Source organism: Falco rusticolus, chromosome 10 (genome assembly GCF_015220075.1).
Source record: "Falco rusticolus isolate bFalRus1 chromosome 10, bFalRus1.pri, whole genome shotgun sequence".
NCBI lineage: Eukaryota > Metazoa > Chordata > Aves > Falconiformes > Falconidae > Falco > Falco rusticolus.
The window spans coordinates 5,624,806-5,637,225 of record NC_051196.1 but is presented as its reverse complement, the minus strand read 5'-3'; the positions used below and the strand labels follow the sequence as shown (position 1 = coordinate 5,637,225).

The 12,420-nt window shown below is 38.2% G+C and overlaps 1 protein-coding gene across 2 annotated transcripts in view; it reads left to right on the top strand.

Moving 5' to 3' along the window:
* NUCB2 (nucleobindin 2) overlaps window positions 1–12,196 on the top strand; it is a 30,775-nt gene extending 18,579 nt beyond the window's left edge. For both annotated transcript variants that reach the window (XM_037401618.1, XM_037401617.1), the window contains exons 6-13: window positions 38–223; window positions 875–965; window positions 2,324–2,382; window positions 4,253–4,345; window positions 5,351–5,440; window positions 6,018–6,188; window positions 6,514–6,595; window positions 8,357–12,196. In XM_037401618.1, coding sequence (XP_037257515.1) covers window positions 38–223; window positions 875–965; window positions 2,324–2,382; window positions 4,253–4,345; window positions 5,351–5,440; window positions 6,018–6,188; window positions 6,514–6,595; window positions 8,357–8,469 — 885 coding nt within the window. In that variant the 3' untranslated portion in view covers window positions 8,470–12,196. The remainder of the gene's footprint in view (window positions 1–37; window positions 224–874; window positions 966–2,323; window positions 2,383–4,252; window positions 4,346–5,350; window positions 5,441–6,017; window positions 6,189–6,513; window positions 6,596–8,356) is intronic.
* The last annotated feature ends 224 nt before the right edge of the window (window positions 12,197–12,420 follow it).

The window sequence follows — 12,420 nt, the reverse complement described above, 5'->3', positions numbered from 1 at the left end:
GGCATAATCCTATGTCTACATATATCCGTATTTTTAGGCTACAAGTGACCTGGAAAACTATGATAAGACCCGCCATGAGGAGTTTAAGAAATATGAGATGATGAAAGAACATGAGAGGAGAGAGTATTTAAAAACACTGGATGAAGAAAAGAGGCAGCGAGAAGAATCCAAATTTGAGGAGATGAAGAAAAAACATGGAGATCACCCTAAAGTTCACCATCCTGTAAGGCCACAGTATATTCTTACATGATTGGGTGGTAGCTTTCCTTTCCAGAGAGAAAAAGCTAATAAAGAGAAGGGTGTATCTTGTTTGTTCTCAGCATTTGCCTCTTCTCATGGATGACGGAACAGACTGTGGGAACAATGCTGAGAGCATTAGAAAACCCACTATATATACCTCCTTTTTTTTTTCTGTACAAGTGTGCTATTTGCTGGCAGAATTATTACCTACAAAGAAGCTAAAACTTATGAGGAGGAAGCCACGGTGGTATTCAAAATCGTAGGGATGCCTTCATGGTGTGCCTGGCCTGCAAGGAACTGCATCATGGTACTGTTTACTTTAAAAAATGCAAACTAATTTAACTTCCTTCAACTGTTATTTCTAGATGAGTTTGTGTGGCCGTAACTGATTATTACAGTTGCTCCTTTCCACAGAACGTGCATTTCCTTGACATACCCTCTTTCCTTGGGCCTTTCTGCCTAATGAAGGTATTAGACCTGACCAAAAGGGCATTAAAGAAAGTTCCATTGATTCTATTTGCAACATGACTAATCAGAAAAGAAAGCCTTTCAGAGAAACTGTAATGCAAAGATAATGCAGAAAAATTACACCTAATCGTGTTTTGAATAGTTTTTCTTTGTAACCAATCTATAGGGAAGCAAAGATCAACTGAAAGAGGTGTGGGAAGAAGCAGATGGACTAGATCCTAATGAATTTGACCCCAAAACTTTTTTCAAATTACACGGTAAGAGGTTTAGCTTAATTTAATGAACAAGTAAAGTGACTTTCTGTCACCTTCTGCAGAGGGCAAGTTTGTTTTATCCTAGGACAAAGTCTTAGACCTCAAGCAATTTGGATGAGTCTGAAGAGTATAGGAGAGGGAGAGTGTGTGTGAAAACCTGCTTTTCTACCATCTCTGCAGATAAATGCCAGACACTCATTATCTTTGGAATGGTCATAGGAGTGCAAAAGCTCTTCAGAAGTTGCAAGATCCCCTTAATAAAACAAAACCCAAAATGTCCCCCAGTCCTGCCTCTGTATTTCTGAGCAGTGTGCAGCTGGAAACAATAAAAAATAGTAGCAGAGATGAGGATGCATCTCAATGGGCATTTTGCTTTAAATGTGATTATAGAAATGTGTAAACTTAACATTCTGACATTGTTAAACGCTTCATAATAAAGTACCCTTCATCGGATCCTGCCTGGTGCTGGGCTGTGAAGGGTTGAACAGGACACAGAATTTGACTAATCGCAAAGATGATCATTTAACTGAAGTGTTCTAGCTTGAGTCTGAACTGTTATCTTGGTTTATAAAACACATGAATGTGTATTGTAGTTATTCCACCTTATTTTTTCTTTCTAGAAAGAGATCTTGAAAGGTAATTTTCTGAAAAATTTTGGTAGATTTTTTGGTGCAAATCTTACCAAAACAGAAATAGCTGAAATAACCTTTTGCTTTAGAGCATAGTATATAAAAACTTTGAAGCTATTAAACAAAAATATTGCATAACACTCATTTGAAGTAGGCGTTCTCTTTCTGTTTCAGAGGTAGTGTAACAATATTCAGAGTAGAATGTAGGATAAAAGTTAGTTATCAAGTATTCTCCTCTCAGAATTTGACATGAAAAGTCATTTTACGGTGATCTCAAGTGCTGCATGTTTATATAGACTTTCACATAATTATTTTTCCTTTTTTTTGAGAGAGAGAAAGATACTATTGGTTAACAAAGTTTTTCTGCAGATTTTTGTTGCTCAGTCTATTTACAAATTTAGTTGTTGAATTGGGACAACTTGTTCTCAGCCATATTTTTTGGCAATTGCACTCTGTGCAATCCTGTTGTGACCTATTTCAGTTTGCTAATCTAAGAAGTAGGGAGATTGCTCCAGACATGTTCAACCAACCAACCAAAAATGGCAATACAGTTCAGCCAGTGCCTAATTAAAACCTAACCAGAAAAAATGACCTATGTAATCAACATCTTGTTAAATGAGGTTTTTAATCCCATGAGATAAGTATGCTGATACTTATTGAACTCAAGGAAAACTATTACATCTATTACTTTCTGTACATACTCAACTTGTATTTTCAATGCTTTTTTTGTAGATGTCAATAATGATGGTTTCCTGGATGAGCAAGAATTAGAAGCCCTGTTTACTAAAGAGGTAAAAAAAAGTGTTTAGGAACTTAACTTGTTTCAGTAAATGGTTACAGGGATGTGTCTGTATTTTTTCCAGGTATATTTGAGGGCTTTGAACTACAAGTTAAGAGTATTCATGCCAAACTTTTTGCATCCTTAATGTTTCTACAGAAGTGTAAAAACTCATCAGCAGGGAAAATAAAGTAGTTGAAGCTTAGGACTCAGACACCAGAGACCTAGTGTTTATGTATTTCTCTGCCACGGGCTTGTCTGAGATTTTATAGTTCATCTGCAGGACAGCTATACCTGTATAAATGGCAACGTAGAGAGCTGCACTCGTGCTCTGGCTAGGTGCAGCCTGGTAGAAGTTCTGAAGTTGGGTAGCTGTGCTCATTCATTGCTTATTAACAAGTCATAAGACTTGCTGAGAGAAAAAGGGTCACACTCCTGTGAATTGGCTCAAAGGCAGCACACTCTGGAAGTGGCTATAGAAGTTTCACATATTTTATATCTAGCTAGTGTGGAGCACATGTAAAGTTTTTAGTCTTAAAGTTTAGTCTTAAAATTTCTTCTAGATTTAATGAGTCAGGGAGGAAATGTGCTATACAGTGTATATAGAACTTTATAAAATCAAACTAATACAATTTTTTAAACAAACTAAATTTGAAAATGCAGATTTGTAACAACACTTTGCCATAATCTCCTCTAATACAATGAAGATATACGGCAGTCTTTTTTCACAGAATCATGGCATCATTTAGGTTGGAAAAGACCTTTAACATCATCAAGTCCAACCGTTAACCCAGGGCTGCCAAGTTCATCACTTAAACATGTCCCTCAGCCCCGCATCTACACGTTTTCTAAACACCTCCAGGGATGGTGTTTCCATCACCTACCTCCCTGAGCAGCCTGTTCCAGTGCTTGATCACCCTTTCAGTGAAAAAACTGTTCCTAACACCCGATCTAAACCTCCTTTGGCACAACTTGAGACTGTTTCCTCTTGTTCTGTTCCTGGTTATCAGGGAGGAGAAACCAACCCTCACCTGCCTGCAGCCTCCTTTGAGGTAATTGTAGAGAGCAAGAAGATCCTCCCTGAGCCTCCTCCTCTCCAGACTCAACACCCCCAGTTCCCTCAGCCGCTCCTCATGAGACTTGTGCTCCAGCCCCTTCCCCAGCTCCGTTGCCCGTCTCTGGACACGCTCCAGCACCTCTATGTCCCTCTTGTAGTGAGGGGTTTAAGAACACAGGGTTTGAGGTGCAGGCTCACTGGTGCTGAGTACAGGGGGACAATCACTTCCCTTATCCTGCTGGCCACACTGTTTTGGATACAAGATATGACAGATATTTGACACATATGTCCCACCATTTTGCAGTTTTGTAGTTTAAAAACAAATTACCTATGGCTTAGCAAGCAAAGCTAAATGACTGAAAAAGCTAAGTAGAAGCAAACAAGCATGAACTCACCAGAAAGACATTGTGCAAGAGGAGAAGTGGACCATTAAATTAAGCAGTCAATTTGTCTTGTGGTGTCTGAATGCTTACAGGATCAGCTGCATGCTCTGGTAAAACAGTTATTCCCTCCTGTTCCAGAAATCACGAGGAAACTGCCTGCTTTGAATCAAATGTAGGATCAGACTGTATGCTGAAGTCAATTTTACTGTAATGTCCACAGCACTGAATTACAACAGACCACATGAAGTAACTGAAAACTTCATTCATAGCAGTGGAAGGCTCACTTTTTGCATAAATACTATCCTAAAAGAAGAAAATTCCACACACACTCTATTGGAAAAATGGTGAATTCATGTTTTTAGCAACATCTCACACTACTATGCCAAATATGCTGTCATTTGAATGAGTTTACCAAACTAACATTTGCTAATTTTTAATTTCAGCTAGAAAAAGTTTACGATCCCAAAAATGAAGAGGATGACATGGTTGAAATGGAAGAAGAAAGGCTGAGAATGAGAGAACATGTAATGAATGAGGTGGGGACTGATGTTCAGTAGAGCTGCTGATTTCCTTCTGTGTTTAAGAAATACAATCCTCCTCATCAGAAGCATTGTCCAAGTACAGCAGAAAGGGACAACTTGTCACACATCAAGTTAGAATTCTCAAGCCCTGTCCCCATTTTTTGATGCAAATGCGTTCTGACTAGTTTTTATTTTAAAAGTTGCAGAGAAGGAATTGTGCTGTAGCCTCCATCTCTTGCAGATACTGAGATTCAATAGAAGTTTCTTTGGAATTTTGTGTCAAACAGAGAAGACTCTAAATGTGCTTTTGCGCTTAGCAAATGGGCAAGATTTAGGTGTGAGAAGAGGGAGTGGAGCAGTGTCTTCTTTCATATAGCTCATGTTTGTCCCTTCAGAAGGGGGCTCAGAGCTCAAGGTATCACCTATGACAATGAATACATTTACTAGTTCTGATTAGTTTTCAGCTCAGGAGACAGAGAAAGGGGAAGAAATGCTTTGAAGCAGCATGTTTTTAACTCCTATCTTTTCTGTATTCTAATTCCTTAAGCTTGAGCAACAGAGCAAGCCTGGTGTTCTGTTAGGCATAAAAGCAAAATATTTCCTCCCTTCCCTTTAAAGGATTCTGACACAATTCATTTAGGGTTTTTTTTGATGTTTTAAAACCTCTCCATCCAACAGTGGAGATTACTCTGACTCACAGTTAGGGAATTTTTACCAGAAAGCTACAAAACATTTTACTCAGAAAAATCTTCATTCCACTATTAGGGTTTGGGCTCTGACTGCAAATAATGTTGCCAATAAATTTTGAAGTAAAATGTGAGGATTTATTTTTTATTTCCATTTTTTTTAAGCTATATAACCTTGTGACAAGTTTTCAGAAGATGTTGCAGGCACTCCCTTGAAAATGGGACAGTTTAAAAATAAAATGGTTATATTAGAAAATACCTGCACGATGAAATTAAACACTAGCTTCACCAAAACCCATCCTTTAGGTTGAATTTATTTTTTTGCTTCTAATAGGTTGATGTCAACAAGGATCGGCTAGTGACTTTGGAGGAGTTCTTGAGAGCTACAGAGAAAAAAGAATTTTTGGAGCCAGATAGCTGGGAGGTAATGAGAGTGTGTTTCAAGTGCAACGTACAGTACTATTACCATTACTCTAAGCAGGAAGCCAAATGGCATGTCTCTGACCTTTGGTTTTTTTCAGTTCTGTCTTGGTATGTGTGTGATTAAGCGCCTTAGCTGACCATAATGTACAAAATGTAGCGGACTAATACAATGCAGGTGCAATCTTTGTGGCCCTCACAGAAACAAAAAAGACCTTGCGCCACCCTGTGGATTCCAGCGGAGCTTTTCCTAGTGCTTTCCGAACAGCAAGTGGACATTTTGTTTTTTGAATCACTTCAAAGGGAAGATAAGAGCTCAGCTGGAAGCAAGAGGAAATTTTTTTCTCCTACCTCTAAATCTGTAGTAGAATTTTGCTGAGAAAATAGCAGAGAAACATCTATTTTGCTCTTTCTTACAGTGAGTGTACTAAGCCTTTACAGTGTCGTATCTGAGTATTTTGATGAAAATTCTGAGAGTTGTTTAGTGACCTGTACAGTTTAGCTGATAATAATTCAAGTGGGAAGTTAATAAAAATATATATACATTCTGAGTATTCACATTTGTATGTATTTTCTTGCAGACACTAGATCAACAGCAGCTCTTCACTGAGGACGAGCTGAAGGAATTTGAAAGTCATATTTCTCAGCAGGAAGATGAACTTAGAAAGAAAGCAGAAGATCTTCAGAAGCAGAAGGAAGAGCTACAGAGGCAGCATGACCAGCTTCAGGCTCAGAAACAAGAGCTTCAGCAGGTACGCTTATGAGAACAGAAATTTTTTTTTTTCTTTTCTTGCATCCTTGTATGAGTCATGACAGTCCCCAGCTCTGGAGCATTCTTTACCTTGATTTCTCACGTAAGTCCCTGCTGAATTCTAAACTAATGGTACCACAGCAAAACATAATGTAGTATTCAAGATTATAGCAAACAATTCAAGCATCTCAACTCAGTAGTTACACCCATTAGCAAAGACTTTACATAATGACTGTAAAATGTGTTTTAAGTCTATTCATTTATGTCACATCAGAGAAAGTTGACAGGTTTAAGTTTTTCAACTGTTGCATTTTATTTTTCACCAGGTTGTAAAACAGATGGAACAAAAGAAACTACAGCAAGGAAATCCTCCTGCAGGACCAGCTGGAGAACTGAAATTCCAGCCCCGTATGTGTCTTTCTGTGTAGATACACAAACTTTAAAATAAGATCTCCAGTGTAAAAGTCACTAAAACTGTCTTTTCTGTTGAAACTATTAACATAATGTGGGTTTAATGACCTCTGTAGAGAGGTTCACTAAACTGTCCTTAACAAGGAAGTGTGGAACTCTTCTTAAGTATTAAGTGAAAAAGAGAGTTATAACTCAAGGCATCAGATGGGCAGAGCAGGAGGATTGTGTCATACCTGTCAGTCTAAAACCAGTGAGATCTAGGATATCTGGGATTTGTGAGCATCCAGAGAAGCGGAATAGGGACATACAAACAACCAGGTCTGTCTTATTTTCTATGGCTTCATTACCAGTTTCAGACTGCAGAACAAAGCATTTAAATGCTTTCAACAGGTCTATCCTCAGTGGCCAATTTACCAGCAGTTGAGTACAACATGATGTGACAAGTTAATTTATAGACAGTATGAATGGCTTCAACACCCTCAGAAGATAGTGTTAAAATAACCATTGCATTTGCTCATGGACGGCAACAAAACGGGGAGGTATATATTAGCACTTCTTACCCATAACACATTGTCCATGTTTCTTTTGTGCTTTGAAGGGGCTCTGCTTTCCCAAACACCCTAACTTAGCTTTTTCTCCCCCTCTAGAAATGATGGTTTTACTGGCTTCCATGTTCCTGTGCTAACTTTATCAGCAGAGCTCAAGAACTTTTTGACATTTATCTGGAAAATAAAGCTGCAGACTGTATCCAGCCTTTTGAATACTGGAAGCTCTTAACTGCTCCTGCAGGGCTGACAGTGGGGTTTCAAACCTTAAACGCTATATTCAGTGATTACAGCTTACTTTGTTGGGTACCCTGAAATTCTGTCCCTTAGCCACTCAGTTATGTAAAGAGAAATAATGAAATTTCAGTGCCAGTTTAATTTTGTTTCCATTTGCTTCAAAACTGCCTGTGGGTAATTTCATTTTATGATCCTTAGTTCTGAGAGTCTCACTTCCCTTCACCTCCAGTAAAAACATGTATAATATCAGATGCCCTGAGAGTTGGACTAATGTTAAATCTTTTGATACTGGCAATAATGTAGCAGATACTGTTCTTAACACATACATTGTTTTATGTAAAAACTTTCTGCAAAGTCAATTAATCAGGTGTCATAAGAATTCATTATATTAACCAGAAGTAGTCACTACTCCTTCACTGAGTTAGAGGCCCAAGTAGACATTATTTCTAGTACTGGAGCTACTGAGGGTAATTTAAGGAAAAAAATCACAAAAATTAGCTGCAAGTTCTGAAATCTTCAGCAAACCATGAAAATTAGTAATTATTCAAAGGTAGGCAAAGGGAGAATGTTGTAAGAATTATTGACGCGCTGGGGAGTACAGTACAGGAGCAAGTTGTTAATCTTTTTTTTCAGGCTTCCCGTATTAGGATTAAAGATTTCATAAACACGTAATATATTTTGGAAAGAACAATCTGCAAAGAACCAATGTGTTACTTAAGTAAAAATATTTCACAGAAAACAGAAACAATTAGTAATCTAAGAGGAAACGCTGAATATTATAGTAATGCAGTCTATTGCATAATCTAAATCTGAACTCATTGTTAGTCACATACAAAATTCTTGATTCCACTTAAAAACCAAAAAATAGAAGATTTTGTTTGATTGTCCCTACACTAGAAACTTTCCTTTAGAGACTTTTCACATTTGGGGCCAATTTAATTGAGAAGTTACAAATAGTTTTATTCTTGTTTTACAGCCGGGGAACACAAAGTTGGAGATGCACCAAAACATCCTGCAGGAGGTGATCAGCCTTTACCACCAGGACATGTCCAAGAACCAGCTGCTAGAACTGATCAAGTTCACCCTTGACCACTTGTGCCTCAACTTTATAGCATCTTTATTATTTGGGATGGTGGGGGGGTGGGGGGTGGGCAGGAAATCACAGTGAAACATGAACTTTCCAGTTTCTTCCCCAGAATGTGAAATCATTGGGAATGGTAAGAGATTAAGTATCAATCAGATCTGAGTCATAAATTAAATTAATTTTCTCTCCAGTGCATCAGTGAGAAACACAACAGGGGGATCAATTAGAGGCTATAATGGAGGGGGGAATTAAGGAAACTATTAATACTAAAGATGTGTGTATGGTCAGGGGACTGAGCTGTTGAACTCTTCTCTTACAAAAAGGGAGAAGATGTCTGCCATTCTGTGTTTAGGCATGAATTGGGATATTCTCAGGAGGAAGCAGGGACCTGGCCTGAATGTCAAGTTATGTCTAGTTTTATGTAGAAACTCTTTCCAGAAATGCTGAGAAGCAAAATATGGGGAAACAAAGACCATAGGTAAAGGCCTACCATTTCCAGCACTACCAAACCCTTTCTTCTTTGAGACCAAATAAAAATAAAACTTCTAATCCTTAATCACAGAAAATTTGCACTTTCTAAAATCCAAACACAGCAAATAATTATGTGGAACAGTGAATATTTTTCATGTTTACAGAAGCCTAAGAATTTCACTGTAAGCCTTCAAAAGGAATACTGTACTTCCGGTATATTGATCTGAACCGTCCTCCTTGCTGAGACTAATTCTGGGTAACAGTTGAATACTCAACTGGCTCTTGGGACAGTACTTTTGTCCCTGTTTCTTTCATCAGGTGCCAGCTGATCTCAAAATTGTGCATGCTATTAAGTAAGCTTTTTATGTTAATGGAAATATTGTGCAAAACAGAACAAGACTCATTGTCTTTTTCTGTACAGATTATCCTACCTCCTACGATAATATCAGATTTTTCAAAATGCACCACATGCTTCAGAAAGGTCTTCTCAGACATGAATCTTTGACTTGTTAAGAGTCTCACTATTAACTCTGATTAGTCTTCCAGCAGTTGGTGTAAGTTTATGAAGTGTCCTAAAACAGGGGTGCTACTTGATTGTATTATTTTGGTATCGATCCAGGATAGGTCCCTAATATTGTAAGCCAAAATTTTACAAAAGTAAGTTGCTTTTCCTGTGGGTTTTACTATAACGTTGAAAAGTTGTGTGGTTGTCCTTGCTTGTCATTCATTTCAGACTGAAGTATCCTGAAGTGTAAACCCTGTCTGGGTTATTTTGTTTGCTTGGTTTGTTGCAGTTTGTTTTAAAACATGGTGGATTGTTCTGATTGTATGATGCTGGCTTTGAACTGATACACACCTTGGCAAGCATCCTTGGCGTTTCCTTCCTGTTCTGTAGCTAACTACTCACAGTGTCATTGAAGGAGGTCATTTGGGTTTTAAGCAAAGAAACAGAAGCAAGCCTCTGTTACAGAAAGATGTTCCTTTCAGAATAAGACTTGGATATTTTAGCCAAACTCGAAAGACAGGAGGCAATTACTAACATTTTGTATTGACATTTGGGAAGTTTCTTACTTTTAAGAACTTTGATTGATAAAAGCTAGGTGTATTCCTTCCATGTTTAAAACTTCTTTCATCAGGCCTGAGCATATTCTTGTTCTCCACACAATATAAAATTCACTATGGGAACAGATTAGGTTTCCTTGTCTGTTTCACCTTGTTAGTTGTCATGTCATTAGATCACTCAAACAATTGGACTTTTTGCCTTTTCCTTTTTTTTTCCCTCTACGCAAGTGGTTAACGTTTTAATTTAGTTTCCAAAACCAGTGTCTCCACTGTTTGTCATTTGCATGCGATTCTAACATCAGTTTGATTATGTCTTTGTCAGGAGACTAAAATACTTTCCAACAACTTCATCTGTTTGCTAAGAGGCCCAGACATAGTTACAGCTACATCCAGACTAACAGAGTTTTTCACTGCACAGCCCTGTCTTTGGATTTGTAGCCTAATAATGGGTAACAGAATGAGGAGGGAAATAAAGAGGGAATTATTCAAATGTCATGGAAAAGGTGAGGGAATTTTTTTTTTACTATTCCTCCCATCCCATGTGAAAGTTTACAGAGGACAAATGATAACAGCCACAGATGTTTGTAAAGTATCAAGGACTGAAATCTTTGGCATAAAGGCATTTCTACCATGTAAATCATTCCTTTGGGCTACACCTGCCTCCTAACAAATGTCATTAGATGTAATGACATGCTTTGTAATGTAATGCTCAAGCTTTGGTTTCAGTGCAACCTCTCACATTTTGATTGTAAGATTGTGACTCTCCCTGCTGTTGGAGATGGGCATTATATCCCCCTTACGCCGTTTACTTTGAAACATCCAGAGTTTTACAAAGAGCTGTTGTAACTTGGGTGCTGAACTCAGCTTCTGCTCGCCACGGTGTAATGAGTGCCAGTGGTGACTCTGAGGAAGCTGCTTGTGAGAAGCCAGAGTTTTCACTTGTTCATCATGAGTTAGCATTAGCGAAAGTTCCTCATTTAGCATTTCAGCTAGCCACTGAGGTGTGTGTGTTCAGTGTAAAACAGCACGCACCTTTCCTTCAGTTGCTATCCAATTCCTAAATGCTGTTCTTGTCAGTGTTAAATTAATTAATACGCTTGCAGTTTAGCAATATACTACAGACTTTGTCCATATTTAAAGTGGAAACAGGCAGGTTTTTAAACCTTAAATTGGTGATTGGGTTTATCTCTAACAATAATCAAGGTTTAGTCAAATTGGCAGTTATTTGCCCTAAATTATGTGGAAGTCAGAGCCTCAGTCCTCAGTAATGCTCAAGTTGGCAAACTCCTACTGAACACGTCTTAAGTTTGTTGCCTAAATGTTTTTCAGGTGAAAGCCAAAATTAGAACTTCAAGCTCATTCACCGAATTCAAAAATCTCATATGCATGGGTACCTGTATCACATGTCCACGAAGACAGCAAGGACTGGGTTGATGTTCTTCCAAAACATGGTCTGTCAGATCTGGTCTATTGACAGACAGTGTTCACCCGATACTGTCCATCTCCTCCTCCCCTGCAGAGGAAGGGTATCATTCTTCAGGCCCAGGCCTAGAAGAGGTCTCCATCTGAGTATAATAAAGTCACCAAACTACTTTTGTTGAGCAATTTTGAAGTGTGATTTAGGTAAGAGCTATCTCACTGTGAGGAACATCTGCCTTAGAGGTTATGCAGTGTGCTGAAGTCATGTTTGTACATGAAATATTTAGCAGATTTGTTGCTTTTTAATGTGCTTATTTTCAATGCTGGTGTCTTCTTTTAATTGGGTTCTCTCTTCCATTAAAGAGACTAAAGGTATTTAGCCACTAAAAGCATGTTTTCTGCCATAGTACTGATTTCTCAGGAGCTTTTCAAAGTTGAAAAGAACTTATTAAACTATGCTTACAGCTAGGTGAGGAAGCGAAAAGCTATAATTATAGATAAATAAGAGACTGGAATATCATGGGCACCACTGCTTTCACCTGTATTCTGCTTTGCATTTAGGAGGTGATTACAATTCCAAGACAAAGATGCAGAAATTTGGTCTTGTCCTTGGCTGGGATTTCGGTAGGAAGATGGAGGGGTAAGATTTGGTCAATGTTGTACAAATTCACATCCTTCAGTGCAATATATGTAGGAAAAAAAAAAAGAAAAAAAAAGCCCTGCTCTGTACTTTGTATAGATTAGTTTTTAACTGGATTAAACTGAAACTCAGCACAGTGACAGACGTCTAGCGTTTTATTCTAAGCGGGTGGGAAAAGGCAGGCTTAGATCTTGTATATATGCACGACTTTGTATTTCTGTGTAGAGGCTCTTCCTGTTTGCCCTCCACTTTTTTGCTTTCTGGGAAGATGTGAAGTTCTTTCTTAGCACCAGCTGCCTCACTGCAATAGCTATTCACTAATTAGGTACTCGAGTGCTCAATTTTTCTATAATCATAAAAATGT